The sequence below is a fragment of the Lissotriton helveticus genome, chromosome 5_1 (assembly GCF_964261635.1).
Source record: "Lissotriton helveticus chromosome 5_1, aLisHel1.1, whole genome shotgun sequence".
Lineage (NCBI taxonomy): Eukaryota > Metazoa > Chordata > Amphibia > Caudata > Salamandridae > Lissotriton > Lissotriton helveticus.
Genome location: NC_136065.1, coordinates 2,142,478,603 through 2,142,506,156, shown reverse-complemented (window position 1 = coordinate 2,142,506,156; position 27,554 = coordinate 2,142,478,603). Strand labels below are relative to the sequence as shown.

The following is a 27,554-nucleotide window of genomic DNA, read 5'->3' as shown; positions in this document are numbered from 1 at the left end:
GCCCAGGGCTGTAGAGGTCAGGGAGGCCAGTGTTGGACCCCAAAGGGCCCCCTGTCCAAAAGAATCCCCCAATCAGCAGATTAAGGGCACTGAAGCTAGCAGTCCTAGCCAAGTGAAAATAAAGCAAACTCCTGAGGGATCCCCCTTAAATTTAGTTAGGGACCTCCCACAGATGGACACTGCTGGGCACAGCCAGACCTGGGACCTAAGGGCCCCAAACCTGACCTGTCCCTCCAGTAAGCCAAACAGAGGGACACAACCTCCAGCTGTAGGTAGCCAGAGGTTGACCCTGAGTGCCCAAAACAACTCAGTCTTGGAAAGAAAGGCCTCTATGGTGGAAAATGATTGGAGGAAGCTGAGCCCAAAATTAGTGGAGCCTCACTTCAGTACTCCATTTCAGCACCAGCCTTTTCCTTTGCCAAAACACACCACAGGTAGAGATTCCCTATGGTGGAGACCCTCAGATACCCTTAGGGTGAGGGATTGCTTAGTGGACCATGAGATGGGGTAACCATGCCAGTGCTGGTACTTCCTTATATGGCCACTCAGGCAATATAGGCTTACCTGGCAAGGATAGCCTTATCTCCTTTCGTTTGGGGGGGGGGGGGGGGTTATGTAGGAAGGTAGATCCCTGACTATGGTTGCCCCAAACTTTTTGCCTGGTGTTTTGCTGGTTTTCTGACTTAGTTGACCTGGGGCCCTGCTATTCAGGACCCCAGGCCTACTGCTCTCTCTGTAAAATGGATTCCATGTACCTTAGGTACATATCTAATTGGATACTGAGTCACCTTATCAGTCCCTGTACAGAGTACCTTAGGTGCCCAGGGCATAGGTGTACCCAGGGCCTACCAGGGGCTGAAGCATGTATTTTGCCACCCCTGGCTGGCCATCCAAAACTGACACAACTGGCTGCTTGACAGCTGGGGCAAGGTGGTGTAATCACCCCTTGCTTTAGATATAGTATACCTATATCTAACCCTAAAATGGACACACAGATCTCCTATCAGTCACTCCTATGGCAGGCCTTGACAATCCTGAAGGCAGAGTGCTTGGAATCGTGTGAGATAGTGCTCTGGCATGAGCTGAGCCTGTCTGCGGCTTTCGGGATCCATCCCTTAGCCGTTTCCATGATATCGCATACCATATACTCTTAAGTGCATTATAATCCTCGCGGTTATATGCCAACTCTGGTATCGCTTTATCAAAACATGTCGAGTAAGGTGTCATACGAATTGGAATACTAACCCCTCGCCAATTCTGGCGACGGGGTTAGCATTCCACCCTTCTAGAGGGACACGACATGTATGTAACCTGTAACCCCGGTTAAAGTCAGACATAGCCTCAGCTCCACAAGATGGATGCTGCCACCGAGACACAAGTCTGCCCTCCTGCTGCTGGGAGTCCTCCCAGCACAGGAGGCAAGGACAAAGGGTTTCCTGCCAGGGGCGGTGCCAGCACCGTCCCAGACAGGATTTTGTGTATCCCAGGTAGGCAGGGCTGAAAGGAAGGTGACTGCAAGTGGCACCCCGGTGCTCACTGTGCATAGGCCGGCTGAAACCAGTTCCAGGGGCACTCCAGCCCCTGGCCTGGGGAAAGCCCGCCAAAGGAGAGGGGTGTAACCACCCCCCTCCTAGTCCCACCCATAGGGCAGGACTTAGTCGCGTGCCAGCCCCTTTTTGCAGGATAAAGGTAGGAACTGGCCCCCTTCCAAATCAGATCATCTTTGAATCCTGAAACTACTTTCCACGAAAGGAACTCAAGACTTCTTCCCAAGATTCTCCCTTGTGACTAAGGAGTAGTCACCCTGCAGCAGCAGGCACCAACCAAGCATCGCGGTTTGTTGCCAGTCTCTCCTTCGGATCAAGACTGCTCCAGCACGACGAGAACCGGCTTCCCTGGCACCTCTGATCTCAACCTACATCATCAGCCCAGCTGTGATCCGTGGGTGTGACGAGACCTCGAGGGACCGGCCATCTTCAGAACTGCACGACGCTTGTCCAGCACGACTCCCGAGTGACCCTCGACTGAGTGCTTTGGGGTAAGAGAAGCCCCGACCCTGAGCAGCTCCAGCACCGAAGTTCAGCCCCCCTGCATCCACGAGATCTGCGTGGGGCCCTTCTGCTCTTTGCTGCCAACCGCGTTGTCCAGGTCGCTTGCCCGTTGGCTAGTGACCCCTTCACGACGCTCCACGACGACAACCACTGCTGGTCTGGTTGCTCCAGACTAGCCCTTGCTCCCCTCCAACAGAGGAGCACCCTGGACCCTCCTGGTCCACTCAAGACGCCATTTTAGGTCCACCGCATGGGCCTTGCATTTGCCAAGACTTGTTGCCCCAATCCTGGGTCCAGCGACGTCGACAGCAGAGACCTTCGTGGGACAGCTCGCACCTCCATCCTGGTCGCCGACAACGCCTCCTGGTCCGAGAGACTGCAGAGCCCAGCAGCGCCCACTCACCTGGTCGAGGTGACTTCGTCCGGTGCCATCCTGGTGCCCACCTAAATCACTGGCTAGTGATTCAGAACTTGGTCCCCTCTGCTTACAGGTCTTCTTCTTCCCTGATCCAGGCTTGGATCACCACGAACTTCTTCACTGGCCGCCTGCCAGCAACTTCTTTCTTCAGGCTCCTGGTTCTTCAACGAGGGTTTCCGACGCAACTTGAACCCTATGCAGCCGCAGCCCCTGGGCTAGGTAAACTGAGTACTTCGGTGCTCCAGCATAGTCCAACACCCTAAGTGTTCGGATCCACTCTTGTTTTCGACCCACCTAGTCAGGTTCGCCCGAGAACAGTAACTTTGCAACTGCTAGCCTCCATAGACTTTTTCCCGCCTTACGCGTGAGAGTTCCCACTCTGCACACGACGTCCCCAGGCCTCCTGCATCTAATCCCAGTGTTTAGAATTGTAGGCCTAGCGATTCCTGAGTCTAGAAAAGTATTACTTACCTGCTAGCGAGTTCGCATTCCACTTACTGTGTATATGGTTTTTCGTGCCCCTAGGGCATTTGTGTAAATTGTGCGACTTTCAGTATTTCTTTAAGAGTTTTGTTGTGTGCTTAGCTCCATGTCTCATAAAGAGACAGGGTAGTCTTGTTATAAATAAATATACTTTATTTTTGATAACAACTTGTGTGGTGTCCTTTCACTTGGTGTTCAAGGGGTAATGTGATGGTAAAACAGCTGGCTTAACACACCCTCTAGAGTTTAGCCTTAGACTGCTCGTATCCATGCTACTAGGATAGCTGGTCTATAAGGTTGACTTACAACCAATCATCAATAAGGGTTGTTTGGACTGATACATAGTGATCACTAGAATAGTGAGCACTGCATATCAGGCCAACTTCTCACAACGATATACCTGTAAGAGACATTAGTTAGCGATAGATTCCTTACCTCCCCTCCCATCCTCCCCATTCTGCGAACTGATTACCAGGGTTAAGGTCATCCCTTTCAGGGCCCTAGTTTCCATGCACCAGTGGTCAGTATCTTACATTGCTCTGCGTTCCTGGCGTGGAAAGTCGTGTACAGAACGAGAGGGGAGAGGGGTTGGCCTAACGGCTAAGGCGCTCGACCTCGGACCTGGGGATGTGGGTTCGAGTCTCAGTAACGACGCCAATAACCCCCTATGATTCTGGGCAAATCACTTAATCTCCCCGTGCCTAAAAAAAATGAAAGTGTGTCCTCATGTAACGTAACTGGTGCTATGTAAAGCGCTCTGATAACTGATTCGGTTCGGTTCTAGTTCGCGCTATATAAAACTCCCCCAAAAAAAAAAAGGGACGCCAGCGCGCATGGGTGGCGCCTAAGTAGTCTCCGTGACGGCATCTCGGAGCATACGGCGACGGACGCGGAGCCGCAGGACACCACCTACTGATGCGCAGGGGTACTGCTAAGCAAAACTTTACGGATCCAGTCTGACGCCTGGGGATATTCTTAGGTAAGGAATCTATCACTAACTAATGTCTCTTACAGATATATTGTTACACAAGTAGTAACTTGTGCTTCAGGCCTGCTGTACGCCTTTCCGCCCATACCACTTCTGCCCAGGGTTCGCAAGAAGATCAAGAATGACCGAGCCCAAGTCATTCTTGTGGCTCCGGACTGGGCAAGGAGAGTCTGGTATCCAGAGCTCTGAAGATGAGCATCGATCAACCAATCAGGCCTCCCCTTCGGGAGGATTTTCTGTTGCAGTCAACTCTCCGTCTTCATGCATGGAGATTGAGCGGCAACAGTTGATACCATCAGAGCCACCCCCATTCTTATCCTTGTCACGAAACCAGATGCACGTTGTCCAATTCAGACTCCTGTGCCAATTGGGGGCAATCGATTAGGGCTGAAGCCTGAGCCCTATTCCTATAGGCTAGGCCATGGGGATGATTGTGAGGGGCCACTGGACCCTTATGAAAACCAGTTCCTAGATCCCAATGAGGACAACTTGTGTGAGGATTTGGCGGATGCCAGTGAACTGGATACCTCCCCAGATACTGGCTTGGTCTCTCCTCCTACAATGGCTTCTGAGGACAGAGCCTCATTTGCAATGGTGGTGAAGAGGACAGCCAAGGTCTTGGACCTTAATTTTCCTTCCATGGCTGTCCTGATGAACATCTTGATGGAAGGGCTTCAGCCGGCAGTCACCTATGTCGAACCGTTTCTCCCTTCTAACTAAGCCCTCGTGGATGTCTTCCTCAAGGCCTGGTCCAAGCCCGGCACATGGGTTCTCTGAATCGGACAACTGCCCGCCATCATCGCCTCACCCTAGGGAATCCCAACTTCCTCACCCAACACCCCACCTCGAAGAGCTTGGTGGTCAAGCCTCCACTTCTAAATTAACTCCTGCCGCATTCCATACCACTCCACCAGACGTGGAATCCATATCTTCTGCCAGCATGGTACTGCGGTTGGTGAACACATCGTGCCTTTTGGACCCATACTTCCACTCACACTGGGACTCCGTTGCTCAGGTGCTGCCTATGGCTTTGGAGGAGACTCGAGCCATACTCTTCCAAGCTTTTGCTGATGGGAGGGACACAGCCAAGTTTGCAATACGCTGTGGGCTGGATACGACCGATTCACTAGCCAGAGGAGTTTCATCGTCGGTGGCCCTTAGCTGCCACGTCTAATTGAGAACCACTTGCTTTTCGGGGGCTGTCCGGACCTTGCTCATGGACATGCCCTTTGATGGCTTCCGACTCCTCGGAGACCAGGCAGACAGAAGAGCTATGGCCAGGTCCTTGGGCATTTCCATGGCCCTCACCAACCCCAGTCTGCCCTTCACTCCTCTCATGGCCATGGAAGGGGCTTGCAGCTGTGTCTTTACATGCCCTTCCACCAGGGCATGCAGGCTTCCCGGCCCCTACATGGCCAAGGACATGGTACTCACAGACCAGGTGGATCAGGTAGCCAGAGGTCCGGCTTCTCTGCCACTCTAATGGACGCAGTGCAGTTTCAGGCTTATCTTACTGAGCAGCGAGTGCAGGATATTCAGGCTATGATACCAATGTTTGAGGCACTATCCTGGATTTCGGTGAGTCTCACGCTGACGCTGTTGAGCCTCGTGGCATCCTGCGTGTGACTCCTGTTCACTGACATATGCCAACTGTGCAGTGGGACCTGGAATTCAAGTGGGTGCTGCTTCAGGGGAATCGCTGTCATGGTCCATATCTCGAAGGGCACTGCAAACAATCTGCAGTGGTGGTTAACAAACAGCAATTGGGTCAGTGGCAGACACCTCTGCCTTCCCCAACCAGTTCCGACAGTAGTGACAGATGCATCACTCCTGGAATGAGATGGCCATCTGGGAGAGGTGGAGCTCAGAGGACTCTAAACTCCACATCACCCTGTTGGAGCTCCAGGTGATTCTAATGGCATTGAAAGCCTCTCTACTCTCCATCAAGGGAAGGCTAGTGCAGGTGTTCACCGGCACCACCACCGCATTGTGGTACTGCAACAACCAGGGATGGGTTTGTAGACCCTTTGTCAAGGGGCCCTGCATCTCTGAACATTGCTGTAACGTCGGGGCATTTTCCTGGTGTTTAAGCACCTGGCGGGATCTCTGAACACCGAGGCAGACAAACTCAGCCAAAGATACCTGGTGGATCACGAATGGCATCTCCATCGAGAGGTGGTGCAAGGTCTGTCACCAGTGAGAAGAGCCTTGGTTAGATTTGTTCGCCTCCACCGAGAACGCGCAATGTCAACAGGAGACTCTAGCTCTAGACTCTTAATCTTGATGGCGCTCAGGCCTCCTGTAACCCTTTCTGCCAATACCACTCCTGCCCAGAGTTCTCAAGTAGATCAGAAAGGACTGGGCCCAAGTCAACCTTGTGGCCTTGGACTGGGCACAGAGTTTGGTACCCCAAACTGTTGAGCATGGCCATCGGTGCTGTAATCAGGTTGCCTCTTTGAGATTATCTTCTGTCACACCAGCAGGGGAGGGTTCTCCACCGAACCTGTCAACTCTCTGCCTTCATGGGTGGATATTAAGAAGCAACAGTTGACATCTTTCCACCTTCCGCCCGAAGTCTGTAATGTCACCTTGTCGGCCCGGCGTCCTTCCACTCAGACTGTATACTCTTGCCATTGTGGCAGGTTTTTTTTTTTTTTTTTTGTAGAGTTTTATATAGCGCGAACTAGACCCGAACCGAATCAGGTATCAGTGCGCTTTACATATTTTTCCAGTTACGTTACATTTTCCAGTTACTTTTCATTTTAGGCACGGGGAGATTAAGTGATTTGCCCAGAGTCACAGGAGGTTTTGGCGTTGTTACCGAGACTCGAACCCAGTTCCTCCAGGTCCGAGGTCGAGCGCCCTAGCCGTTAGGCCAACTCGCAGAAAAACAGATTGACCCCCTTTCTGCTCTCCTTTCTCAGGTCATTCTGTTTATTCTTCCTATTGGCCAGAAGACCTCTGCTTTGGGCACCTTCAAAGGCTTTCTTTCTGCCATCTCGGCATTTCTGCGATTGCCAGATCAGCCATCTCTTTTTAAGTCCCCTATCTCCAGTACTTGTTCCCTTGTTCAACCTTCATCATGCCTCAGTGGGGCGTCAATTTAATTATAACTTTTCTGATGTGTGCTCCCTTCGAGCTGTACACAACAGCCGATTTAGGCTCTTACTACCAAGGCGGCCTATCTAGTGGCAGTAACATCCTCCCAGAGTGTCAGTGAGCTTTGACATCTAAGCCTCCGTACCTCAACATATTCCCAAACAAGCTGGTCCTTCACACTAGAGCTTCATTCCTAGCGAAGGTAGTCAATCCCTTTCATGTAGACCAGTCGATCACCCTGCCTACCTTTTATGGTCCGCCTCATCCCTCTGAGGAATAGGCGCGACTACACCGGCTGAACCCAAAAAGAGCATTGACGTTCTACCTTGAGAGCTCAAAAGTGTTGGGTGGACGACCAACTCCTCATGGGATATGTTGGAGCCCAGAAAGGGAAGGCGGTACAGAAACAGATCATCTCTCGATAGATTGTGCTATGTATCAAAATTCGCTACGCACTGGCAAAGAAGCGACCTCCTAAGGGTGTGCGTGTTCATTCCACCAGACCCAAGGCTGTGACCATTGCACTAGCACGCGGAGTCCTGCTCCTGGACATCTGCCAGAAAGCAATGTGAGCATTTCTGCAAACATTTACCAAGCACTGCTGCGTGGACAGTCCGGTCTGTAGGGGCGGGCACTTGGGCAAACTGTTTCACAGACCCTCCTTCGGGATCTCTTATAAGGTAAGGATTTTGCAGCTCAAAGTCTCAGATGAACAGGTTACTTCTCTTTCGTAACGCCTTATCTGGTAGAGACTCACTCTAACAGCAGATTTTGTTACCGACCCACCCATCCTCCTCACTCTGCAAATAGATTATAGACTTGGGGTTTTCCCCCTTTCATGACCCTAGTTTCGCACACCAGCGGCCAGTATTCTTCGTGGCTCCGTGCTTCTGGCGTGGAAAGTCGCAAAAACAAAACTGCTGTCAATGCGCTGATGTGGTGCCTTTGTCACGTCACCTGCGGCGCTGATGCTATGGTAACGAATCTGCAGCTAGATAGTCTCTACCAGATAAGGCGTTCCTTGATGTCAAGGGCGGTTTCTGCAGTCGGTGTATGAACTGTGTGTCAGTGTTGTACTATAGATTGGAGATGTGAATTTGGCCTGCATGTTTCGTCAGTTATGTTCCTACAGACAGCCTTTGAAGAGTGCTGAGTTCTAGCTGAGGGTCGTTCTTTGCAGCCCATATCCTAATAGCATCAGCATCCATTGCAGATGTATCCGTAGCCATTCCACTAGTGCTGATGAACTATTTTAAAGATTGATGGAAGTTTCTCGAACACCCTACCCTCTGAACATATTTTCAGGGCTGTTTCCCATATGACAGTGAATTTTCTTTTGTCCTCCCTGTGCTGGATATGAAGGCATCTTCTTTTCATCTACAGGTCTCTGCTTATGTTCATCATGGAGAACTGCTTCTACCTGCTTATCTCGCAGGCCATGCGCTACCTTCGGGACCCAACTGTGCACACACGTGACAAGCAGCGAATGAAGCAGGAGTTGAGCTCAGAGCTGGTGAGGTTCAGCCTTTAAACTGTATTGCATGCATCATTCTTGTGTCTATGAAAGTATCACTTTGACATGCTCACCCCCACTTTTTGCTACCGGTATTGATATTTTTCTGTTGATGTGCACTGGGTCCCTGCTAACCAGGCCCCAGTGCCAGTGCTCTTTCCCTTAAACAAACTACATGTTCAATTGTTCAACCAAGTGTCCCGGACTTTAGCACTCCAGTAAGTCCCAAGTAAATGGTACCCTTGGAAGTCCCCCTGGAAGTCCCTATTAATGGTACTCCAGGTACCTAGGGCATGGGTACTAAACAGGGTCCCCAAGGGCTGCAGCATGTATTGTGCCACCCTAAGGGACCCACACCCATGAAGACTGCCATAGCAGACTACATGAAATGGTGCAAACCATTGTGAAAACACGGCATCGCACACTCCCTGTGTGCCATGCCCACAGATACTGCATGCAATTATATGTAAGTCACCTAGCAGGCCTTAAAGCCCTATGGTAGGGTGTATTATGTGACATTTGAGGGGACATCTGCATGAGCAGATGGTCCCTGGGATGTCTAGTTCTATTGCTAGATATTACAAGTGCTCTGGGAGTCATTTTAAGTATATGTACTAGGCACTGGTCATTGCAAGTTACCTAGCTACATAATGGCTTCACTGAACATAAAGGTGTTTGGTATCAAATACCTCATCTTACCAAATCCATACTGATGCTACAAGTATCAGATTTGTACTAAGATGCACCCAGAGGGCACCGTAGAGGTGCCCCCGAATCCCACTAGCCTCAGTGTGCTGGCTGACTGGTATCGTCCAGCCTGCCACCACAGACGGGCGAGAGCCCGCTTCTCTGAGATCAGAAACAATGCCTGTTCCGGAGGAAGGTGTTCATACCATTTCCAGCAGGATGGTTAGTGTTTAGCATATCAAGAGCCTCTGCCACCCTTGTTATACATTCCCAGCTTCCCACCAGACCTGGGAATGCCACCCCCTGCCCTGAGGTCCATTTGGCACTAGGACAGGTGGTAAACTTAGCTAGTACAAAGGCATGTTCACTTTAAGGCTAGTCACATCCCTAAGGTGGGATGCCTGAAGTTAACAACTAAGGAAAGGTTTCACCATCTTGCTTTTGGTGAAACTAGGAACTCTGGGTCAGGTCTATGCCCACTCCTAGCAGACAATGGGCATATAGGAGGTGTAGTCACCCCAGGGGTAAGTAGTCCATTAGCTACTATCTTACACTCCCCTGAACGCCCCTAAATTCAGTACTTAAGTGACCCCTGGTACCGGGAACTCCGATTCATCTACTGACAACAGAAGAAGGAGAAAGAAGAGCCAAAAAGGCAAGAACTATCGACCAGCTCTGGAATTGGCGCCAAATACCCGACTCATCCAGCCGCTGTGCCTCCTCCTGAAGCCTTGGAGGGTTGCCAGCACTTTACCAACCAGTGAGTATCTCCCTTGAAGTAGAGGAGCCACTTCCCTGCAGGCACCAACGCATCTTCCTGGTATTCGTTCTGAGACCACTGAGGAAGCAGCACCCCAGAAGAAGGACTTTGTGGCTCCCAGATGTCAGACCCTTCTTCCCAGCGAGTTTCAAGCCACTAGACCCTCTAGGAGCCCCCTCCCCACATACAGTACCAAAACACTTGCTACCATAACCCGAACAGCAGTCAAGGCTTGTTAAGTGTCCAGTGCAGACGCTGAACCTGCCAAGACCGACCTACCAACGAGGGACGTCCGCATCACAAAGGCCATCACAGATAGTGGCGCTGCCATCCTGTTTGCCCTCAACACCGCGACAACCTCAAGAAATGAGAACCTCCGCAAGCGACCCGCTGGACAAAACACCTCTGCACTTGAACCCCAGAGTCAGAGCCAGCCAACAGTGTCTCCTTGCTCTAGAGACCCTCAAGAACTGAGCCCTCCTGTGGGTTCTGCTGGACTTGTCACCCACCACCGTGACCAGCACCCGGAGACACCAGGGCAGGTAAAACCAAACTGTTTGTGGTTCTATGGACCTTGGCCCCTAAGCACTTAAGTCAAAGAGCTCAATCCTTACAACCATTCGCAAGTAGATTCATCCCGTGGCTATGGTGACCTTGAAATGGGTCGGAGTTACTGGGCAAAAGAAAGTGGTTTTGTACTCGGTCATTCCAGTAGAATACCTGCTAGGAAATGATCGGAGGCCTCAGCATGAGCTGAGGTAGAGCTAAGATCCCATGTAGCCATGCTGGGAAGACCTGGATGGGTGTGTGCGTGAAAACAAGAGCACAGTGCAACGCGCAGGATGCAATAGAGGAGCTGGAGCCTGTAATAATGGTCTAATCCTCCAAGAGAAATGGTAAGAAGTCTGGGAAACCAACTTCTGCTGAGGCAAAAGCTCATGTCCCCTCTCCTCAGGGAGAAGAGATGCCAGCCCTCCTGAAGGAAACTGAGCTCCAATATCTTGGGTCCTACATGGCGGTGCTCCTAGGCCCAGGCGGACCCTCCAAGGAAGGTATTTGCCAGGGACTAGGGACTTGTCTCACTCATAAGAGCCTGAGGCAGCACGCTGATGACAAGAGAAATGGGAAATGTCAGTGGCTCCCACAGAACCTACTGGAAGGAGGGACTCCTGTGTACAGAGGCCAGAGACCCCAAACCTGGTGCCACTAGGAGAGTATTAGTGCCTTGGCAGTACAGAGATTCTTACTCTCATTAGCACATGACGTACACCTAGCTGGGCATCTTCGCCAGACAGACTTGGAGTAAGTTAGTCGCTCAATTCTACTGGCCAGGTGTAAAGGAGTTTGCAATTCCTGTATTACCTGTCAGGCAACTGGCAGGACCGGTGGCAAGGCAGAGGCCCCCTTAATACAACTACCAGTGATTGGGGTTGAGAGGGTAGGGATTGACTGTGTTGGTCCCCATGACCCCCAAACAGCATCAGGAAGCAGATTTATACTGGTGGTAGTGAATCATGCCACCAGCTATCCTGAAGCGATTCCACTTAGAACTGTGTCTGCTCCTGCAGTTGCCAGGGCCCTCAAAAGTATTTTTACTAGAGTGGACTTCCCTAAGGAGGTGGCTTCAGACATAGGTAGTAACTTCATGTCTGCTTACCTAAAAGCCATGTGGTTTGATTGTGGGGTGACGGATAAGTGTACCATCCCATATCACCCTCAAACCAATGGTCTGGTTGAGAGACTCCGTGGCTACGGAGGAAGGTGGTACATATTCTGTGCCAGCGTCTTCCTCTATGGGGCCACTGCTGCCCTTTAATGATGCACTTTCGGATGTTCTTTTGGGCACCTGGTCCAGGCCCAACACAGGGGCTCCTGTGGATAAGAATGTGGCCATCGCCCAGCCCCGGGCGACCCCATTTTCCTCTCCCAACACCCAACCCCTAAGAGCTTGGTCGTCCAAGCCTCTTCGTCCCCAAACGCATTCCCTTCCGCACCTCCGGACAGGGAATCCAAGAAACTGGAACAGTTTGGGAAGAATATTTTTACTTTCCCCAGTTCAGGGCTGTGGTCTGTGAACACTGCATGCCTCTTGGGCCGTTATTCCCATTCTCTGTGGGACGCGGTTACGCAGGTGCTGCCTGCGTAACACCTGCCCGGACGGTGCTCTCCCATGCTATTGCTGAGGGTAGAGAAGCAGCCAAGTTCACCGTTCGTTGTGGCCTTGACACCGCCAACTCCCTGGGCTGGGCGATTTCCACGACAGTGGCGCTACGCCACCGCGCCTGGCTGAGGACAACTGGCTTTTCCGGGTATGTCCAGAACACTCTGATGTGCATGCCCTTTGATGGCACTGGCCTCTTTGGCGACAAGGCAGACCGTGTGTTAGAGCGTTTTAAGGACTCACGGGCTACGGCCAAGTCCTTAGGCCTTTCGGCCAAGTCCTTAGGCCTTTCGGCCACACGCACTCCTTACGCTTCTGCGTTTCGCTCCTTTCGTGGCCAAGGAAGAGGCGCCCAAACACGTTTGTTTCAGAGCCACAGGCCTGCGCAGCAACAGTCTCAGCGCAAACGTGGGACCCGCAGGGGTGGGTCACGTGGCCAGTGGGCGGGTCAGTCCAACACCTCCCCTGCCATCACTGCCTCCAAACATTCCTAGTCCGGTGTTTCAGGCCCACCAAACGCCAGTGGGTGGCAGGTTTTGCCATCACCTTCCCCACTGGCGCACCATCACCTCGGACAGGTGGGTTTTGCAGATAGTCCGAAGGGGCTACTCCCTCCCCTTCGAGACTCCCCCCTCCAGCCATGCCACCTCAGTACCACCGCATGTTAGGGGATCATTTGGTGCTTCTACAACAGGTAGTTGCTGCCCTCTTGGCCAAGGGGGCCATCGAGCGCGTTCCAACGCCAGAAGTAGGTTGTGGTTGATACACCCACTACTTCCTGGTTCCAAAGAAGGACAAGGGCCTGCGTCCTATCTTAGACCTTTGGAACGTCAATCGCTTTTTCCGGAAGGAGAAGTTCAAGATGCTCATACTTGCTCAGGTCTTGTCTGCCCTAGACCCGCAGGACTGGATGGTAGTGTTGGACTTGCAGGACGCTTATTTTCATATCCCCGTCCTGCAGGCCCACCGGCGTTACCTGCGGTTCCCGGTAGGCCACGAGCACTTCCAGTTCACTGTGCTCCCTTTCGGCCTTACCAGTGCCCCTCGGGTGTTCACGAAAGTGATGGCGGTGGTCGTAGATCATCTGCACAGATCAGGGGTGTCAGTCTTCCTCTATCTCGACGACTGGCTGTAGAAGGCGGGCTCGCCCAGGCAGTCGTCCCCCACCTCCAGACTATGGATGACCTCCTGCATTTGCTGGGGTTCTCCATCAACATGCCGAAGTCGCACCTGGTTCCCTCTCAGAAGCTCCTTGTTATCGGAGCGGTTCTGGACACGGCGCAGTTTCGGGGTTGTCCTCCCGAGCATTGAGTCCGGTATTTTCGAGCTATGATACCGATCTTTCAGCCTCTATCCCGGGTTTCGGTCAAACTGACCCTGAGGCTGCTGGGCCTCATGCATCCTGCTGGTGGATCATGCCAGATGGCATATGCAGGCTCTGCAGTGGGACCTGAAGTTCCAGTGGGCGCAGCATTAGGGTAATCAGTCTGATTGGATCCAGATCTCGGAGGGTACTCCTCGACAATTGCAGTGGTGGCTCACAAACGAAGATTGGGTCCATGGCAGATCCCTCTCCCTTCCCCAACCAGAGTTTACAGTGGTGAGGGATGTGTCACTTCTTGGGTAGGGCGGCCACATGGGAGAGGCGTTGATCAGAGACCCCTGGTCTCCAGCGGAGTCTGGACTCCACATCAACCTTCTGGAGATTTGGGCGATTCGTCTTGCACTAAAGCCATTCCTTCCCTCTGTCAGGGGAAAAGTAGTGCAGGTGTTCACGGACAACACCACCGCAATGTGGTACTACAACAAACAGGGCGAGGTGGGGTAGTGGACCCTATGTCAAGAGGCTCTCTGCCTTTGGACATGGCTGGAACATCAGGGCATATCCCTGGTGGTTCAGCACCTGGCAGGTTCTCTGAACGCCAGAACGGACAAACTCCGCACAGGTGCATGATGGATCTGAATGAGACACGTTAGTGATAGATTCCTTACCTTAGAATATCCCCAGGCATCAGACTGGATCCAGAAGGTTTTGCTTAGAAGTACCCCTGCGCGTCAGTAGGTCGCGCCCTGCTGCTTCGCGTCCGTTACTGGCGTTGTCAGCACCGAGATGATGTCACGGAGAATACTTAGGCGCCACTCATGCGCGCTGACGGCAGTTCTTTCTTTTTCCGCGCCAGTAAACGCAGATCCGGATTGAGCACGTACCTTAGTCACTTTTTGACTCTTATTTTGAGACTTTTGTCTCCCCACTTTTTTCTCCTGGTGCACATAGAGATGCCCGGCTTTAAGTCTTGTGGGGCCTGTCGCCGTAATATGTTGGTGGCGGACCCCCACAATGTTTGCCTCTACTGCCTGGAGACAGATCACGACTCCCGACCTTGCAGGAGCGGCGCCGGAAATTGCTGAAGGTCCAGCATTCATCACATCGCCGCTCCGGGTCTAGAGGCTGTTCCCAGGACCGCTCGCGAGACCGGAGCCGTCGCTCCTCGGACTCCAAGTCTTAGCCTTCGGCTTCCGGTAAGCGACAACATAAAAAGAAGTCGAAGAAGCGTGTTCGCTCTCCAACGTCCCCCGTCGCTCCTTGGAGGGGGACAGGTGCTTCGCCCCTGCGGCTGCTCTGGAGCCTGGGAGTCCCGCGCCTACCCGCCATACCCCGGTCCGTCGGCGACTCCCGAACAGATGCAAAAGTTCCTTGCTGCCATGGACCGCCTTTATAGGCCTTGGGCTCCCGCGGGCATGAATTCGGGCCCCAAGTCCTGTTGGCCCGGCTGCTCCGCCACCGGCTCCAGCTCCGGTGCCACAGGATTCTACGCCGTTGGCTGCAGCGTTGCCGGCTCCTGCCCCGGCACCACACTTGGCGCCGCACTAGGTGCCGTTTATCCCACCCTTGCCCGGTTCCAGGACCATTTTGTTCTGACCTGTGATCCGCATTGGGAGGCGACGCTAGTCCGGCCCGGTCGCCGCCGTTGGTCCCTTTTCTGGCTCTGCTGCCGCGACCGGCCCCTCTACGCCAGAGGCGGACGAAGACTGGGATGTGTCCGAGGATCCGCTTGCCCGCCAATGTGACTCTGAACAAGATTGGGTGGACGACTTGGAGGATGCAGGAGACCTCGATGTCTCCTCTGACCCGGGGTTCGCCTCTCTCCCACCAACGGTGGAGGAGGGTGCCTCCTACACTATGGTGCTCCGTCGGGCTGCTGAGGCCCTCAACCTTGACCTCCCCACAGTAGCCCTCGAGACCAACCTCCTCTCCGAGGTGCTCCAGACGGCGTCTACTTCGTCGGAGCCGTTGCTTCCCTTCAATGACGCCCTTACGGAGGTCCTCTTTTTGGGCACTTGGTTGAGGCCAGCCGCGGGCGCGCCCCGGTGGATAAAGATGTTGCCAGACGCCACCGACCGGTGCCCGGCGACCCCACTTTTTTGACCACTCACCCTACGAAGGACGCGCGGGCTACAGCCAAGTTCTTGGGTCTTTCTACTAAGAACCCAGCCACTCCTGTGTTTCGTTCCTTTCGTCGCCATGGTAGGGCCACCCAGGCATGCCCCTCCACCAGGCCTGTGCAGAACCAGCCTCAGCGCGGCCGTGGTCGGGGCACCAGCGTGCGGGTCCATCCACCTCCACCCCCGCTGCTTCCACCTCCAAACCTTTCTTATCTGAGCTTTGGGGAGCACCCCACGCCGGTGGGTGGCAGGATCCGCCACCACCTCCCCCACTGGCGTGAGATTACATCAGACAAGTGGGTGCTGCAGATAATCTGCCAAGGTTACTACCTTCCCTTTCAGTCCTCCCCTCCAGCCATGCTACCGTGGTGCCACCACATGTCGGGATCATTTGGTTCTTCTCCGACAGGAAGTCACAGCCCTCCTGGCCAAGGGGGCCATCGAGTGCGTTCCTGGGCCAGAAGTAGGGAGTGGTTGTTATTCCCAGTACTTTCTGGTCCCCAGGAAGGACAAAGGGGGCTGGCACCCCATCTTGGACCTCCGGGACGTCAATTGCTTCCTCCGGAAGGAGAAATTCAAAATGCTGACTCTGGCTCAAGTCCTGGCTGCCCTCGACCCTGGAGACTAGATGGTAGCGTTGGACTTGCAGGACGCTTATTTTCACATCCCCGTCCTGCCGGCCCATCAGCGTTACCTGCAGTTCATGGTAGGCCAGGAGCATTTTCAGTTTGCCGTGCTCCCCTTCGGCTTTACCAGCGCCCCTCGGGTGTTCACGAAGGTGATGGCGGTGGTTGCGGCTCATCTGCGCAGGTCAGGGGTGTCAGTCTTCCCCTACCTGGACGCCTGGCTGTTGAAGGCAGGCTCGCCCCAGGCAGTCGTTACCCACCTCCAGACTACGGGCGACCTCTTGCATTTGCTGGGGTTCTCCATCAATGTGCCGAAGTCGCACCTGAGTCCCTCTCGGAAGCTCCCCTTCATCGGAGCGGTTCTGGATTCAACGCTGTTTCAGGTTTATCCTCCCGAGCAGCGAGTGCGGGATATTCAGGCTATGATTCCGCTCTTTCAGCCTCTATCCCGGGTTTCAGTCAGGATGACCCTCCGGCTTCTGAGCCTGATGGCCTCCTGCATCCTGCTAGTGACACATGCCAGATGGCATATGTGGGCTCTGCAGTGGGACCTGAAGTTCCAGTGGGCACAGCATCAGGGCAACCTGTCTGATCGCGTCCAGATCTCGGAGGGCGCTGCACAGTTGCAGTGGTGGCTCATGAATCGCGATTGGGTCAGTGGCAGATCCCTCTCCCTTCCCCAACCGGAGCACACAGTGGTGACGGATGCGTCCCTCCTGGGATGGGAAGGCCACATGGGAGAGAGCAGACATCAGAGGCCCCTGGTCTCCGGCTGAGTCCCGGCTCCATATCAACGTTTTGGAGCTGTGGGTAATCCTGCTTGCACTGAAGGCATTCCTTCCCTCTGTCCTGGGAAGTGTAGTGCAGGTGTTCAGACAACACCTCCGCCATGTGGTATTGCAAAAAACAGGGCGGGGTGGGGTCCTGGACCCTATGTCAGGAGGCTCTGCGCCTCTGGACATGGCTGGAACATCAAGGCATTACCTTGGTGGTTCAACACCTGGCAGGTTCCCTGAACGCCAGGGCGGATGAACTCAGCCGCCGGTGCATGATGGATCACGAATGGTGTCTGCACTCGGACGTGGCACAAGGTCTCTATCAGCAGTGGGGAGAGCCTTGGTGAGATCTATTCGCCACCGAAGAGAACGCGCGTTGTCATCAGTTCTGCGCGTTGAAATTTCTGAGTGCTGAAGAAGTTCAGGCACGACCTGGCCCAAGTCATTCTTGTGGCTTCGGACTGGGCTCGAAGAGTTTGGTATCCCGAGCTACTCAGTATGAGCATCGATCCCCCGATCCGCCTACCTCTTCGGGAGGCTCTTCTGTCGCAGCAGCAGGGGACGGTCCTCCACCCGAACCTGTCCAGCCTCCACCTCCATGCTTGAAGATTGAGCAGCGACAGTTGACGCCTTTCGATCTTCCTCCTGAAGTCTGTGATGTCAGTCTGGCAGCCAGGCGTCCCTCCATCAAAACGGTGTACGCCTGTTGGTGGAACAGATTTGTGGCATGGGGCACAGCTAAGACTGTGGATCCCCTTTCTGCCCCTCTTTCTGAGGTTCTTCTGTTCCTTCTCTCTTTGGCCCAGCAGGGCTCTGCTCTGGGCACTGTCAAAGGTTATCTTTCGGCCATCTCTGCCTTTCTACGGCTTCCAGATCAGCCTTCTCTTTTTAAGTCCCCGGTTGTTAACCATTTTCTTACAGGCATTACGCATACGTTCCCCCCTGAGCCCTTCATAATGCCTCAGTGGGACTTGAATCTTGTCTTGACTTTTCTGATGTGCGCTCCCTTTGAGCCCCTTCATAATTGTCCCTTACGTCTTCTTACTCTCAAGACGGCTTTCCTGGTAGCTATCACCCCTGCCAGGAGAGTGGGTGAGCTCCAGGCTCTTTCTTCCAAACCTCCTTTCCTTTCTGATCATCCAGACAAGGTGGTTCTGAGGAACCGTCCTTCTTTCTTGCCAAAGGTTGTCACGCCCTTCCACATCGGGCAGACCATCACTTTGCCCACCTTTTTTCCACCTCCGCATCCTTCAAGGGAAGAGGAGAGGCTCCACCGTCTGGACCGAAAACGTGCGCTCGCATTTTGTCTGCAGCATACACAGCAGTTCCGGGTGGATGATCAACTCTTTGTTGGCTACGTGGGTGCCAAAAGAGGTTGGGCGGTGCGCAAACGGACCATCTCCCGATGGGTCGTTCTGTGCATCGAAGCATGTTACTCCTTGGCCAAGAAGGAGCCTCCTGTGGGACTGTGTGACCATTCGACCAGAGCAACTGCAGCCACTGCTGCCTTGGGACGCGGTGTCCCCTTGCAGGATATTTGTCAGGCAGCTACGTGGGCCTCGCTGCACACGTTTACCAGGCATTACTTCCTTGCCAGTCCGGTCCGGAGAGACTGCTTTTTTGGCCGTTCTGTGACTTTCTGGTGTAATCCTGTTCGCAGGCCCTCCACCGGGTTGGTATTGCTGGGGTGTCTATTCTAAGTTAAGGAATCTATCACTAACATGTCTCTTTCAGATGCACAAGTTACTTACTTGTGTAACGATATATCTGTAAGAGATATTAGTTAGTGATAGATTCCTTACCGCCCCGCCCATCCTCCCCGTTCTGCGGATTGATTACTAGGGTTAAGGTCATCCCTTTTAGGGCCCTAGTTTTATGCACCAATGGTCAGTATCTTGCATGGCTCTGCGTTTTGGCCCGGAATAGTTGTGTACAGAACTGACGTCCGCGCGCATGGGTGGCGCCTAAGTACTCTCCGTGACAGCGCCTACGACCCCAGTGAATGACGCGAAGCCGCAGGACGCCACCTACTGGCGCGCAGAGGTATTGCTAAGCAGAAAAAAATTCCGGATCCAGTCTGACGCCTGGGGATATTCTATCACTAATTAATGTCTCTTACAGATATATCGTTACACAAGTAAGTAACTTGTGCATCAGGTCCAGAGAGACCCCTTCTTTGGCCGTTCTGTGCTCCGTGACTTTCTGGTGTAATCCTGTTCGCAGACCCACCTAGGGGTTAGTATTGCTGGGGTATCTATTCTAAGGTAAGGAATCTTATCACTAACGTATCTCTTTCAGATACACAAGGTCTGCCACATGGCACTTTTGAAAAAGCGCAAATTTGCTTTTTCAAAGGTTTTCGATATTTACCACCAACTTTTATTTGGTGGTAAATACCGAATCCTTAACCATGCAATGCACTCATTTGAGTGCACCGTACTTTTCAGATTCGGTAATTTACCGATTCTGTATTTTAAGGAATCGGTAATTTACAGATTCCTTAAATTACCGGTTCGGTAAATAACCAAATCTGAAATGTAGCCACCTATATCTCAATAGCCTAATACCGGTAGGTAACGGCCGAAATTCGGTAATTTCGGCCGTTACCGATCGGTATCAGGCTACCTACATCTGGCCCTAAGTGCTGTAAAATCCCATGTGCCCACCCTCCACCTCGGAAGCCTTTGGTCGTTGCACAGTCTATTTTTTTTATTGTTTGCATCGTCCTCTCGTTCAGTATCTGTATGCTTCATTGTTATCCTCAACCTCCATGCGGAGAAACTGTAGAGCAATGGAGCCGCTGCTATGCTATGCACATTACCATTAATAGGCGGAGTCAACACACCTCATGACTTGAAAGCTTGTTTGAAGAAAAACAACTTGCAGACGTCCAAGCTCAACACTAGCTGGCAGGAGTATGCACAGCATGTGGATTTACAGCACTACATGCCACAAACCGATGCTTACAGGCTAAGTAACATTTTCCTTATCTTTTTGTGTTCTGATTAGGTCAACATACCTTGCAACTGCTGATGACCTCATCAGTTCTGCCCAGAACCAATTCAGAATTGTAATTGGTTTAAAAATTAGTTTGACATTGACAAGCAAAACATTGATAACAAGGAAACCCCCTGGTTTGGTTTGTTTTACCGTGAAAACATAGCCATCATTTGTGATGGCCGTAACGACTAGTTCTTCCCTTTAAATATGCCACCCCATGGGGTTTCTTATTAGAAGGACATGCACCGGCAGCGCCGATTGGAACGATGGGGGCAGGTTACGGGGGGTGGGGGGGGGGTGACGTAGTGGTCCTGTTGATAATATAAATGATGCAGCACCGACTGGAACGATGGGGGCAGGTTACAAGTAAGGAGGGTAGGTGACGTAGCGGTCCTGTTGATAATATAAATGATGCAGCACCGACTGGAACGATGGGGGCAGGTTACGGGGGGTGGGGGTGACGTAGTGGTCCTGTTGATAATATAAATGATGCAGCACCGAGTGGAACGATGGGGGCAGGTTACAAGTAAGGAGGGTAGATGACGTAGCGGTCCTGTTGATAATATAAATGATGCAGCACCGAGTGGAACGATGGGGGCAGGTTACAAGTAAGGAGGGTAGATGACGTAGCGGCTCCTGTTGATAATATAAACGATGCAGCACCGACTGGAACGATGGGGGCAGGTTACAAGTAAGGAGGGTAGATGACGTAGTGGTCCTGTTGATAATATAAACGATGCAGCACCGACTGGAACGATGGGGGCAGGTTACAAGTAAGGAGGGTAGATGACGTAGTGGTCCTGTTGATAATATAAACGATGCAGCACCGACTGGAACGATGGGGGCAGGTTACAAGTAAGGAGGGTAGATGACGTAGCGGCTCCTGTTGATAATATAAACGATGCAGCACTGAGTGGAACGATGGGGGCAGGTTACAAGTAAGGAGGGTAGGTGACGTAGCGGCTCCTGTTGATAATATAAATGATGCAGCACCGAGTGGAACGATGGGGGCAGGTTACAAGTAAGGAGGGTAGATGACGTAGCGGCTCCTGTTGATAATATAAACGATGCAGCACCGACTGGAACGATGGGGGCAGGTTACAAGTAAGGAGGGTAGATGACGTAGCGGCTCCTGTTGATAATATAAACGATGCAGCACTGAGTGGAACGATGGGGGCAGGTTACAAGTAAGGAGGGTAGGTGACGTAGCGGTCCTGTTGATAATATAAATGATGCAGCACCGAGTGGAACGATGGGGGCAGGTTACAAGTAAGGAGGGTAGATGACGTAGCGGTCCTGTTGATAATATAAATGATGCAGCACCGAGTGGAACGATGGGGGCAGGTTACAAGTAAGGAGGGTAGATGACGTAGCGGCTCCTGTTGATAATATAAACGATGCAGCACCGACTGGAACGATGGGGGCAGGTTACAAGTAAGGAGGGTAGATGACGTAGCGGCTCCTGTTGATAATATAAACGATGCAGCACCGACTGGAACGATGGGGGCAGGTTACAAGTAAGGAGGGTAGATGACGTAGCGGCTCCTGTTGATAATATAAACGATGCAGCACCGACTGGAACGATGGGGGCAGGTTACGGGGGGTGGGGGTGACGTAGTGGTCCTGTTGATAATATAAATGATGCAGCACTGAGTGGAACGATGGGGGCAGGTTACGGGGGGGATGACGTAGCGGTCCTGTTGATAATATAAATGATGCAGCACCGAGTGGAACGATGGGGGCAGGTTACAAGTAAGGAGGGTAGATGACGTAGCGGCTCCTGTTGATAATATAAACGATGCAGCACCGACTGGAACGATGGGGGCAGGTTACAAGTAAGGAGGGTAGATGACGTAGCGGTCCTGTTGATAATATAAATGATGCAGCACCGAGTGGAACGATGGGGGCAGGTTACAAGTAAGGAGGGTAGATGACGTAGCGGTCCTGTTGATAATATAAACGATGCAGCACCGACTGGAACGATGGGGGCAGGTTACAAGTAAGGAGGGTAGATGACGTAGCGGCTCCTGTTGATAATATAAACGATGCAGCACCGACTGGAACGATGGGGGCAGGTTACAAGTAAGGAGGGTAGATGACGTAGCGGTCCTGTTGATAATATAAATGATGCAGCACCGAGTGGAACGATGGGGGCAGGTTACAAGTAAGGACGGTAGATGACGTAGCGGCTCCTGTTGATAATATAAACGATGCAGCACCGACTGGAACGATGGGGGCAGGTTACAAGTAAGGAGGGTAGATGACGTAGCGGCTCCTGTTGATAATATAAACGATGCAGCACCGAGTGGAACGATGGGGGCAGGTTACAAGTAAGGAGGGTAGATGACGTAGCGGTCCTGTTGATAATATAAATGATGCAGCACCGAGTGGAACGATGGGGGCAGGTTACAAGTAAGGAGGGTAGATGACGTAGCGGTCCTGTTGATAATATAAATGATGCAGCACCGAGTGGAACGATGGGGGCAGGTTACAAGTAAGGAGGGTAGATGACGTAGTGGTCCTGTTGATAATATAAACGATGCAGCACCGAGTGGAACGATGGGGGCAGGTTACAAGTAAGGAGGGTAGATGACGTAGCGGCTCCTGTTGATAATATAAACGATGCAGCACCGACTGGAACGATGGGGGCAGGTTACAAGTAAGGAGGGTAGATGACGTAGCGGCTCCTGTTGATAATATAAACGATGCAGCACCGACTGGAACGATGGGGGCAGGTTACAAGTAAGGAGGGTAGATGACGTAGCGGCTCCTGTTGATAATATAAACGATGCAGCACCGACTGGAACGATGGGGGCAGGTTACAAGTAAGGAGGGTAGATGACGTAGCGGTCCTGTTGATAATATAAATGATGCAGCACCGAGTGGAACGATGGGGGCAGGTTACAAGTAAGGAGGGTAGATGACGTAGCGGTCCTGTTGATAATATAAATGATGCATCACCGAGTGGAACGATGGGGGCAGGTTACAAGTAAGGAGGGTAGATGACGTAGCGGCTCCTGTTGATAATATAAACGATGCAGCACCGACTGGAACGATGGGGGCAGGTTACAAGTAAGGAGGGTAGATGACGTAGCGGCTCCTGTTGATAATATAAACGATGCAGCACCGACTGGAACGATGGGGGCAGGTTACAAGTAAGGAGGGTAGATGACGTAGCGGCTCCTGTTGATAATATAAACGATGCAGCACCGACTGGAACGATGGGGGCAGGTTACAAGTAAGGAGGGTAGATGACGTAGCGGCTCCTGTTGATAATATAAACGATGCAGCACCGACTGGAACGATGGGGGCAGGTTACAAGTAAGGAGGGTAGATGACGTAGCGGTCCTGTTGATAATATAAACGATGCAGCACCGACTGGAACGATGGGGGCAGGTTACAAGTAAGGAGGGTAGATGACGTAGCGGTCCTGTTGATAATATAAACGATGCAGCACCGACTGGAACGATGGGGGCAGGTTACAAGTAAGGAGGGTAGATGACGTAGCGGCTCCTGTTGATAATATAAACGATGCAGCACCGACTGGAACGATGGGGGCAGGTTACAAGTAAGGAGGGTAGATGACGTAGCGGTCCTGTTGATAATATAAACGATGCAGCACCGACTGGAACGATGGGGGCAGGTTACAAGTAAGGAGGGTAGATGACGTAGCGGCTCCTGTTGATAATATAAACGATGCAGCACCGAGTGGAACGATGGGGGCAGGTTACAAGTAAGGAGGGTAGATGACGTAGCGGCTCCTGTTGATAATATAAACGATGCAGCACCGACTGGAACGATGGGGGCAGGTTACAAGTAAGGAGGGTAGATGACGTAGCGGCTCCTGTTGATAATATAAACGATGCAGCACCGAGTGGAACGATGGGGGCAGGTTACAAGTAAGGAGGGTAGATGACGTAGCGGTCCTGTTGATAATATAAATGATGCAGCACCGAGTGGAACGATGGGGGCAGGTTACAAGTAAGGAGGGTAGATGACGTAGCGGTCCTGTTGATAATATAAACGATGCAGCACCGAGTGGAACGATGGGGGCAGGTTACAAGTAAGGAGGGTAGATGACGTAGCGGTCCTGTTGATAATATAAATGATGCAGCACCGAGTGGAACGATGGGGGCAGGTTACAAGTAAGGAGGGTAGATGACGTAGCGGCTCCTGTTGATAATATAAACGATGCAGCACCGAGTGGAACGATGGGGGCAGGTTACAAGTAAGGAGGGTAGATGACGTAGCGGTCCTGTTGATAATATAAATGATGCAGCACCGAGTGGAACGATGGGGGCAGGTTACAAGTAAGGAGGGTAGATGACGTAGCGGTCCTGTTGATAATATAAACGATGCAGCACCGAGTGGAACGATGGGGGCAGGTTACAAGTAAGGAGGGTAGATGACGTAGCGGTCCTGTTGATAATATAAATGATGCAGCACCGAGTGGAACGATGGGGGCAGGTTACAAGTAAGGAGGGTAGATGACGTAGCGGTCCTGTTGATAATATAAATGATGCAGCACCGAGTGGAACGATGGGGGCAGGTTACAAGTAAGGAGGGTAGATGACGTAGCGGTCCTGTTGATAATATAAATGATGCAGCACCGAGTGGAACGATGGGGGCAGGTTACAAGTAAGGAGGGTAGATGACGTAGCGGTCCTGTTGATAATATAAATGATGCAGCACCGAGTGGAACGATGGGGGCAGGTTACAAGTAAGGAGGGTAGATGACGTAGCGGCTCCTGTTGATAATGTAAATGATGAGAAAGGCATAATGCTCAGCGACTGCCATCTTGTTTAAGAAACACTTAAGGAGAACTCCATTGAGACTATCCAATAAGGTTAGTGTGTCAGTGTGGTGATTGGACCACCCTTTTCAAGTCTGAGATGACCTGACCACTATGCACTTTATCCGAGTGCTACTGCACCAATTTTCAACACAGTTACCTAATTCTTTACAAATGTTTAACAATTGAATCCACATCAATGTGTCAGTACTTTCTTATTCCAATTATATACACTTGTGATTACTTAAAGATCACAAAAACATATAAATATCCAACATTTCTCATAATTCCTCCTGTGCCCAATGCATTTCGGGCTGTGGGCCCTTCTTCTGGGGCTCAGATCTAAAATAATAAAAAACAAACTTTTTTGACTCAAAAAGTACACTCTGTGCAAGGAATTCGATGATCTGCAATTTGTCTCCATCTAGATCTACAGTGATCTTATCCAAACTCCTGTGAGGAAGACATCTGTTAACTCTATTCTGAAGGTGAAAATGTGAAAAGAACAAAGAAAAGAAAAGATTTAGGCAAAGAAATAAACAAAAGAAAACTTAACCAGAACCTCGCTTGTTCACTACAGTGTGTTGATTGGAGCCATGTGGATGGCTTTCAGAGGAACCCATCGACTGTTGGGAGGTTTGGGCGTGTATGGATCCTAATGCCAAAGCGGAACCAAGGGGTCGAAGGGCAGCCACAAAAGCACTGTTAATGTTTGGGGTTTGGCAAGTAGAGACACAATCAAGCTTTGTTTAGTCCAAACAAGTAAGTTCACTATGCTGTTTTCTCATTTCAGAGTACTCTTCTCTCCAGCCTTTCCCGTTACTTCCGTCGTGGGGGACCGTCTTCACCCGCTGGAGGCATTCTGCCATCTCCTCAAGCGAAACCAGCATCAAGCACTAAAGTGGGGACCGAGGGGCAGGAGCCCTTGATCCAGCTGGTGCAAGCCTTTGTTAGACATGTACAAAGATAGGTCCTACTGGGTGCTACACTCTGGATCTCACAGCTGAGCTCATTCCTCTCCTAACCTCTTCGTTTGCCAAATATGTTACCTCTATCAAGACAGCAGAATGTGGAATTCCAAACTGAGATGAGAGCCATGCAAAGAAATCAAATATTGGAACTGTTTATGAACCCTGATAACTGCCCTTTAGAGCGGCCCATGGAGGAAAGCCTATAACTGTGGCAGACGCTCGTTTGAAGAGGATAGTGGTCTGAGCCCCCTTTCGTTCAGTGACAATGCATAATCGGATAACCATTCCTTTCTTGATAAGATTTTCTTACTTCATATGTTGAAAAGAGACGGCAATGGACCTAGTCACTCTTTTGTACTCTTTGTCCTTTACACACCTGGACAAGTTCCTGCTGCGTGTTAAACTTCGCTACAGTTACCGCACAACTCTTTTCTCTGGCATGGACTGTTGAGAGCCCGAGGTTTTTGAAGACTTTAGATGGAATGGGTGAGGTCAGCTGTGGATCTTGAGTACTTGTCTATCCTTTATGAATGGAGTGTTTTTTCGTACACTGCCACTGTGTAGGCTGAGAGCTGGAATGAATGAGTGCACGTAGTGCCTTTCTGCAATTTGAGTAAGTTCTACTTTGTGCTAAGAAGAACAAGGAGCTAGAATGGTTCATGATGCAGCAGTGCTCTCTTGCAATTTTTGTAAGTTCTATTTATACTTGTATTAAAACATTGTTTATAACTGCTGGCTACCATTTTCCCTTATTTCCGTTCAGTCTGTGACTCAAAAGAGCACCACAGGAATGTTATGCCTGCTGGGGTCACAAAGTAGGTGGTTGTTCTGGGAAAGGAGTGTCCAATTTACAGATGTTCCCTTCTCCCTAACCAAGTATGGTTAAAGGTTTCTGCTTTTTGACCCAAAATATTAGTACTTGGTGGCTAATCAAGTGGCCCAAGATGTGATATATTAGTTTAATGGACTGAGTCACCAGACCCCTCTGCCACACTTGCAGTATTGTTTGCCCATAAAGGAATAGAGAATGTAAATGGTGAATACAGCCGCAGAACCCCCTTCTTCTACTTTCACAACATCAAAAAGTGGTCTGCGCACTGGAGGCCTCAGAATGGTGATTGTGGTCAGGTAGGCGTTCATTCTTTGTAATTGGTTGAGGATGTTGGACCAGTGGGACTTGCATATAGTAAGATTGGCTTAGGCTCTTCCTTTATGAAGGGCTGCCACCTGTTCTTCAGTGGAGAGAATGCCTTCAAGGGAAAGAACCAAGAGTTGGTACTCCAGATATCTTCGGATAACTGTAGATGACAGGTGGACGGAGTTTATCTCAACAATGAATTTGTTTCTGAAAAAATCATAAGACAGTAAAAATGTGAGATGTTAATATTACACCAGATCATACAGACCTTGCAGTTACAAGACCGGTATCATTGGTTCACAACGAAAGATAGACCATAAGAGAAAGTCCCTGGATATTCAAAAACTGAAATTATTTCAAATTGTAGTTTTTATCATTGAAGCGTATCTCAGATCTCATACTTTTCACAAAGGTGGTGGCAATTCTTCTTCTGAGGGATGCTTCTAACTGCAGACTCCTCAGCTTGTGAATATCTCCAGGTGCCAGGCTGGATCCAAATACTTTTCTCATCAATTCCTTTACACTCTGGTACGTGGAGTTGTACATGTCTGCGGAACTCCGTCCCACCCTGGAATTTACGCCAGTCCACATGTAACCACACACCTATGCACACTGATATCTAAAAGAGACAATGTGAAAGAAACAC

General features: G+C 51.3%; 1 protein-coding gene across 2 annotated transcripts in view; it reads left to right on the top strand.

Annotated features, from left to right (window-relative positions):
• The window catches only part of NUP188 (nucleoporin 188), a 761,473-nt gene extending 734,974 nt beyond the window's left edge, over positions 1-26,499 (top strand). For both annotated transcript variants that reach the window (XM_078646272.1, XM_078646271.1), the window contains exons 43-44: positions 8,423-8,552; positions 25,593-26,499. In XM_078646272.1, coding sequence (XP_078502398.1) covers positions 8,423-8,552; positions 25,593-25,769 — 307 coding nt within the window. In that variant the 3' untranslated portion in view covers positions 25,770-26,499. The remainder of the gene's footprint in view (positions 1-8,422; positions 8,553-25,592) is intronic.
• The last annotated feature ends 1,055 nt before the right edge of the window (positions 26,500-27,554 follow it).